General features: G+C 43.2%; 1 protein-coding gene across 2 annotated transcripts in view; it reads right to left on the bottom strand.

The window, feature by feature from the left end:
- COL5A1 (collagen type V alpha 1 chain) overlaps positions 1-7,789 on the bottom strand; it is a 295,334-nt gene that overhangs the window by 226,329 nt on the left and 61,216 nt on the right. For both annotated transcript variants that reach the window (XM_019510780.1, XM_019510779.1), the window contains exon 2: positions 3,749-3,916. In XM_019510780.1, coding sequence (XP_019366325.1) covers positions 3,749-3,916 — 168 coding nt within the window. The remainder of the gene's footprint in view (positions 1-3,748; positions 3,917-7,789) is intronic.

Below are 7,789 nucleotides of genomic sequence, written 5' to 3'. Positions count from 1 at the left end.
GCTCCTTGCAAGACCCCTGCTTGGGAGCCCAGGGTTAACCTCCCTGCTTTGCACAATTCGAGAAGGGACACTACCGCGGCCCAGGTTATCTCACCATATCCTGCCCCTTCCATGCTGAAACAATGAGCTTGGAGTGAGCCGATGGCCGCTTCAGCATCTTGGAGAACAGAAGCGACCCACGTTGCTTGTTGGGTCACTTAGGGAAGCACTCTCAAAGCTGCTCCAGGACGCTAAGGGGCTTTGCCCCGCTTCACATGCATTTGCACACCGGTTCTGCACACCAGTTCTGTCGGTCTGTTCCTGGCAAGTGGGACATGGGCTTCCTTTGCTTTCTCATGCAAGTGTGCTCCGCTCACAGGTCAAATGATGCTCTGCAGAGTTTGCTGCTGTGCCTGGTACTACGTAACACCTGTGCAACCTCATCATCTTCTCAACTGAGCCCTAATGATCCCTGGATTATTCCTTTGGACTTTGCACAGGTATATCTAATGGGCATCTAGGGAGCAGAGGTGGGAGCTTTGTTTCTTTTTAGCCATACTGGCTTTGCAGAGGCTTTAAAAAGCAGCCCAAATTAATTTTGTCACAGTCAGCAAGGCCAACGCTAGACCCGTGACCAAACTACAATTTGTCTGGAAGAAAGTCATCTCTATAATCACCTTCCAGAGCAGAGCCCTAATATAATCCCATGCTGTTAGTGAAGCTGCTCAAAGTTCATTTATTTTGGGTGCAAATCATCTTCACCTTGAAGCAATGTCCCGTTATAATCTAGGACGCATATTATCCTTACATATATGTACTGGGATTGGAGGTAAGTGCTTTTTTCTATCAATAAGGCAGAGAGTATTTGATTTGGGAAAACAGTGCATGTGACTTCATTTCTGTTGCTGCTATTTCTCTGCATTTCCCTGCCCTTGCATACAGCTGAAGGAACATGGTTTTACAGGGAAACCAAAGAACTAATTTAGAGAGCAAGGGGAAAAAAACGTATCAGCAGATTTTCTTGCTCTTGTGGGTTTGAAACACACTCAGACCTTTTATTTTATTTTTTTAAATTTGCTTTGTTGGCTGTGGCTAGAGAGGGAGAATGCAAAGCTCATAAAATTACCATCTTAGAGAAACACAAACTTCTAATTAGTACAAAATATTCTGTACGGTATTCATTTGGTGGCAGAGAGGGAAAGCTATGTTTTAAAAGCTTCTGCCCACACCCGCTGCCTCTGTTAATGTGAAATCAGAAAAGCCACATTTCTCCTGGTAAGTCTGTCTGCAATTGCTTCGTTATCGTTATCTTTCCTCTCACTGGGTTACTGGTGGGAATTGAAGTCCCATGTAGTGATGGGGGGTCCATTCAGACAGCACCTGTGATCAGACGAGAAGCGTTGCTGCGGTGGCTCTGGAATGACATCCAAGAGACCCGGTTCTTTGTTCTTGACTTCACCGTCGTTCCTCTAAAGACTGCAACATGCTAGATGTGCCCAGTTTGCAAGCCTCGGGGGAGTGACAAGGCTGCTCAACCCAGTGCATGATGAGCCAGCCTGCCAGGAGATGGAAAAGCTGATTTGAGGGACTCCGAGGAAATCCCCTCCAAGTTTTCCAGCCAAGGAGAAAGGTGGACTTCAGTGCAATACCAACATCTTCCCTTGGGCTGGAGAGAGTTGAATGCACTGTACTGCAGCTGCATTATCCAGTCGCTTGTTCTGGAAGATCATGGGCACTGGCTCCTGGAAGATGCTGTCCACCACGTTAGCCCCAGACTCCCTGGACCTTGACAGCATGCAAACCCACGTAGGCCAAAACCCACCGGACAAGGTTTCAAGCTGTGGAAGCAGGAAAAGTGTCCTTTCCTGCACTGACCCCAGCCCTGCAAACCACTTAATGTCTTTCAAGCCTGCCAATGATTTGGCATTTCTTGGCTTGAAGATAAGTCACAGTGCCCAAACCTAAGACCCTTATTTAGCTTTTACTTATTCCTGCCTCCCAAGAATTTCCTGCTGCTTTCAGGGAAAGTTTCTCTGAGCAAGAACCAAGTAGAAACCAAGCAAAGGATTTCAGGAGCTGCTCCAAAGAAAATAGAGTAGTCAGAGGGCAATGGCCCATTTTCACTCCTCATTATAACACCATTATAAAAGTGGGGAAACCTGAAGTGTGAGCTGATGGAGTGACTGCAGCTCGCAGAGGGGAAGCGAGGGAAATAATGCAGCTCTAGTCAGCAAGACAAGGTGGAAACCTGTGGATTTGGTGGTGATGGGGTGATCCCCTTGCCTGCAAATAACAATTAAAGCTCCAAAGCATCCTAATAACAGAATCGCCTGTCAAGCAAGTCCAGGACTGTAGGGTACGAGCATCACTTCTACAACCAACTCTCAGTCCTCTTTTAGACTGAGAAAATATTGGGTCTGATAGAAATACCAGCTTAATTACACAGCATTGGTAGTGGCATGTGGTGTTACCTTTGATTTAGCTAATGGATTTTGTAGCATTCTCTCTTCTGTAATCACTTTGAAGGAGTGCATATATCTGTCTCTCTTGATTAAGGAGTTTGCTGCTTTTGCAGAGGACACGCATGCTTTCCTACTGGTGTTTAGTTCTTGTGCAGCGAAGGTACTTTTCATACCACATGACTGTGCTCCACTTGAGATGAATTCGGCCTAATGAGCTTCAGCGCCCGAAGACCAAATCTGCACGTGCTTACACAGGTCAGAGTTTCATGGAAAATGAAGAGAATTCGACATATATGGGGACTCAATAAAATGGGAACAATGACTTCCCTGTTGAGAAGGTGACGGATCTAGGAGTTATACCGTAGGCATGATGTCAGTTATACTGCAGGCATGATATCAGGAAGTTGTGTGTGCTTACTCTGGGCCTCTATGCACCGGGGGTAAAATAGGGATATGAGTACTCCCCTTTTTTAGGAAGGGGGGTTGTGAGGATTAATGCAGTCAGTATTGTTATACGGGTGTTGGCTGTAGCCATCTTGGACTAAGGACATAGGTAGACAAGGTTCTTTGGGTAGATCAACTAAATAGTTGGAAAAAAATTTCCAAATATTTAGTTGGTTTAATAAAAGATATCACATTTACCCAAAGAACCTTGTCTTCAGTATTGTTAGACACTCAGATACTACAGAAATTGGGACCGGGTGGGAATTATTGATAGCAATAGGCCCTACTTAGAAAAAATTACCATACGGCAAAGATGTGGGCTCTTTTCTTATGGATTGGTGCTTCCTCAAAAAAAAAGTGGCCCAGCTCATTTTTAATAAGAGCTTTGCCACTCAGTGCATTCCTGCATATTAATGCCATTATTTTTCCTAATAAAGAAGACTTTTCGTCCAAAAGTAACTTGCGATTACCTGTCCTTGTGAGGTGTTGTATGATTATGATTTGTATTATGATAGCACCCTAGAGCCCCTTATAAAAGGGCCAGTGCTCCATTGTGCTCAGAGCTACAGCCACTTAAAACAAAGGTATCCCCCAGCTCTGGGCACCACCCGGGCCTCTCTTCGCAGTGCAATACCAACTTGTGAGAAGCCACAGACATGAAGACACTACATCTTTCGAGTGAAGAAAAATAAGTATAGCTGATTAGACAGTCTGCTTGAACAAAAATAACATAAACTTTCCCAGCCAACACACACACTCTCAAGGAAGTATGCAGTGCCCAAACTTTAAAAATCAAGGAGACAAGGTAAAACCCCAGTTACGTTAGCGGCAACTTGCAAACAAAAAAAAGACATTCCTCTTACCGGGATATAACTGCTTTGTTGGTGCACTGAGCTGAGCATCTTTTGTTACTCGGTAAGCAACATCTGCTTCTTTTGAAGATCTTCTGCTTGTGCAAAAACCTGCTGTTTTTGTTATACCGTCAGGTAAATTAGGAAAATCTAACACCTTCAAGAGATCTGCAGGTTCCGCTGCACAGGAAAAAAGGAGAAACTGGAGTTAGTGAGCAAAAGGTATCCACTCTGCAAAGACACTAAATGAGAATAGTCATCATTAAGAACCATTTTAAAACAACAAAACAAAAATTTTCCCCCCAATAAAGCTACAACAAGCACGTTGGCAATGCCAACTTCAAAACCTAAATAATGCACAGCAGGTTAGAAAAATGAATTCAGTCTAGAAAGAAACAGTTGACAGGCTGACTCTATTAGAATAAATGATGTGCAAAGTAATAGACTCCATTATTAGTCATAGTAATTCATTATTTCCTCTGTGTCTTCTCCCACCCTCCATCACCCCAGCACACCTCATATAACTTGGTGCCTTATTAGGAAGGCATTATTTTGAATAAATAAGAGTGTGTGCACACGTGTGTGTTAGACATGATCTTTAATAAATAGGAGAAAGAGAGAGAGTGTAGACATTATCTTTAATAAATTAGTGTGTGTATACAGGCATCAAAACCTTACATAACTTGGTGCCTTATTAGGAATACATGGTCTTTGGCAAGAATGCTTTGAATAAATAAGAGTGAGTGTGAAGGAGTGTGAGTGTGAATGTGAGTATGTATGGAGGGAGAACTAATTTGGGGGCTTTGTTCTGTTTTTATTTTTTGCTAGTTGGTTTTGGACTCTAGAGATCTATCCACAGTGGGATCCATTATGGAATCTGGAGAGCAACCTATCTATCCATGGCATTGCTTGGATGTGTATATACTATAGACCTTTAGTCTTCAAAGACTGCTACCAAGCTCAGTTTAAAGCCGAGTGCTATACCGAGGGGGGGGGTTACCTCTGGAATGCGTGAAAGAGAAGGACGATGAGACTGATTTGTGGAGTGATGGATGGGTAAAGGAAGAGGCAGGACATTTTGAATGGCATAAATGAAACGGGAGCCTCAAGATAAAGATCTCCTTCCTGAAAGGTCAAGGTTGGAGCAGCAGAAGTTTCCCAGACAAGATGAAAACTTCTGTTGGCCACTTTAGACAGCATGGGAACAGACTGGCATGCTGAATAAGGATGCAAACTGCAACATTTCATTAAAATGACCCTCAAGATTGATAACGTTCCCTGGGCAAAAGTCACCCTGCAGCCGAATTGCTAGAATAGCTTCACAGCCTGCATCCAGCTCAGTGACTCATCCCTCTAGGGTGAACGCTACCCCGATTTGTGCCGGCCCCTGCCAAAATCTCTGCTCTCTCCTCCAGTGACCAAGCTCTGGGAGCCCCCTAAAGTTTTGACCATCACAGAGTCCCAACACAACACATCCTTGCTCCCTTGCCTAAGGCATGGCTATACGGTAGCAGCAGACAACGCCAATGAGACTCCAGACGGACCGCTATGGCTGTCACTCCAACAACTGCATTAGTTTCGAAGTTAATTGCAATGGTAATGCTAAAAACGTTACACATTTTTGTAACAAAAACCCAAAATAAGGCAAACCTTATCTAGCCATGTTAGGTTTGGTTGAACAATCCAGGCTAAGAGTTAACTAGAAAAGGCAATGCTGGGTTTTAGGAGGAGATTTTGGTCAAGCTTTGTCTTTGGTCAAGCCTTCAAAGTGGTAGTTTTAACTATGGTATAGGAAATTGCTGGTCGACTATGATACGCAGGGTCCTATGCCAAAAGTTGGGCATCTCTCCATCCTCCATGGAAAAAATAAGCATTCTGAATGGTTAGCAACTCATTCTTAGGTTATTGCCCTTTCTGGAAAGCCCACTGAAGTCCTGTTCTGGACACCCAACAGACTTGCAAGTTTGATTTGAATTTCTTCTTCAAAGTCAAACTTGGGAAGATCAATGACCCCAAGGGGAAAAACAATAAAAAGTGTTGCCCAAGCCTGTGAAAACTGAAAGCACAATAGGTGGAAATTGCAAATTAGCACAGTACTGGCCTAATTTTGCTCCAACAGAGGCAAAAGGCAAAATGCTCATTGCCTTAAAAAAAAAGGCAGATATTCCTAAATACTGAGCTCCCTGGAACATCCCTGCCCTGTTTTTGGTGCAAGGTTACATGAGACAGTCTGGACATTGAGTTTTGAATGACAATATAGCTGTATCTATATCTATACACACACATTTACAACAATATACATTGTCATACACACACACACACATATAAACATACACACACGTATTGTCATATATCCATATATCTATAGCTATATCTATTTGAAGCCTGAAAGCAACCAAATTTCAGCGTGTGGTTTCAACACATACATAAGCGAGATAAAAATTCCAAGTAATTCCCTTCCTTGGTGAGGTCTCACCACAGACCCAAAACATACTTTAATTTCCGCACAATCCATCACCACTGGCTGCAGCCAACCAGTAATTGTAATCAACAGAAAGGATCTGAGCATTACAGAACAATAAATGCTCCATCACTATCCAGTCTGAACACGCTCGTTTCTTGCTTCTCCGTCCTGCCACGGAGCCTGCCGTTTCAATTTTGTATTCAGAGAAAACTATGCAAACAAGGCACCTTTGTGCTGGCAGGAAAAGCAGACTACAGCAGGTGCACATACCACACAAAAAGTATATGCAACAATGGGAAAAAGGCTCCCTTTTTTTTCCCAGAACACAGCTCTGAACATGATCCCCAAAGAATTCACTGCCCGAAGTCTTACTCATGACGAGGCATCAGTGCAAGCAATGGGAACATTCCAGCTAATGATGCAAAGCAAAGGGTTTCAGTCCCTGCCAGCCCTTTTTCACCCTGTCTCATTAGGATCATATCCTTATTAGCATTCTCTTCAGCAAAAACCTTGCAAAAAACTAGTCGAAGAAGTCTGGGTTGCACCCAGGGCCATCAGAGCCAGCTCCTTCGGGGCTGGTAGGCATCCAGATGTTTCAGTCTCGAAAAAGACTTAATGTAACGTGCCTGATATGTACCATTAGTTTACTAATCTGGCTTTTTCCATGTCAGTAGAGATGGCATTTCCATCGTGAGTTGGATTAACCAGATCTGACTTCAAATGCTCACAATAAACATTTCTGAATTTTGACCCAACAGCCTGAGCAAAGAGCTGTCAAGAAGATGAACCGCCGAAGTCAGCAAAGTCCTGGCACTGCCCAGAGCAATCTCTGCTTGACAGCTTCATTTAGCCTTACTATGACATATATCACAGCTTTATACTGTGTTATACAATCTATTATTTTCCCTGAAGAGATGCAATCCTCAAGGACTAGCCATGAATTTGATAGCTTGCTGTGAATATCAACATCCTAAATCACCGCCCGCAGCCAGGCGGCCTCAACATCTACCAATATTCAGAAACAGTATTGCCATGATATGCAGCTAAGTGTGCCATCTTGTTCTGACTTGAGGAATAACCCATTGAGAACAAAACTATTCCTTGCAGCAAGAGGCATGTTATCTCAATTTTGGAAGAGGATATTTCCAGTGTTAGTGGCATGTAGAAATAAAGCATGGAAAACCCTGCCAATAGTGCGGGAAGGAGGGGAAGTGAGAGAGAGGCTCTAGATCAGGAGCAAATATATTTCATAATATGACTAGGGTTCTTGGTTCATAATATGACTATCATTTTTTTGAAAGTGAACCAAATGCACATACAGAGAAGAGCTGATAAATAGGCCTCTCAAATGTATTAAATGCAGGGTTTTAATAATGTTTGCATGGAAAGCTTACATATGTTAATGAGAAAATGAATAATTCATCCAAACCAACACACACATATACCCCTTTTCAAGTTTTTCCCACCCAAGCATGTTATCCCTCCAGATCATCTGTGGTTCCTGCTGTATCCAAGAGTATAGTCCCATGAAAATGCCTAGGTATTATCACGATGAGCACTGAACACATACCCAAGCTAAACAGAGGGGT

The sequence above is a fragment of the Gavialis gangeticus genome, unplaced genomic scaffold, assembly GCF_001723915.1.
Source record: "Gavialis gangeticus isolate Ggan-Ray unplaced genomic scaffold, GavGan_comp1, whole genome shotgun sequence".
Classification (NCBI taxonomy): domain Eukaryota; kingdom Metazoa; phylum Chordata; order Crocodylia; family Gavialidae; genus Gavialis; species Gavialis gangeticus.
The sequence above is the reverse complement of the archived record's forward strand: the minus strand, read 5'-3'. Positions and strand labels throughout refer to the sequence as shown.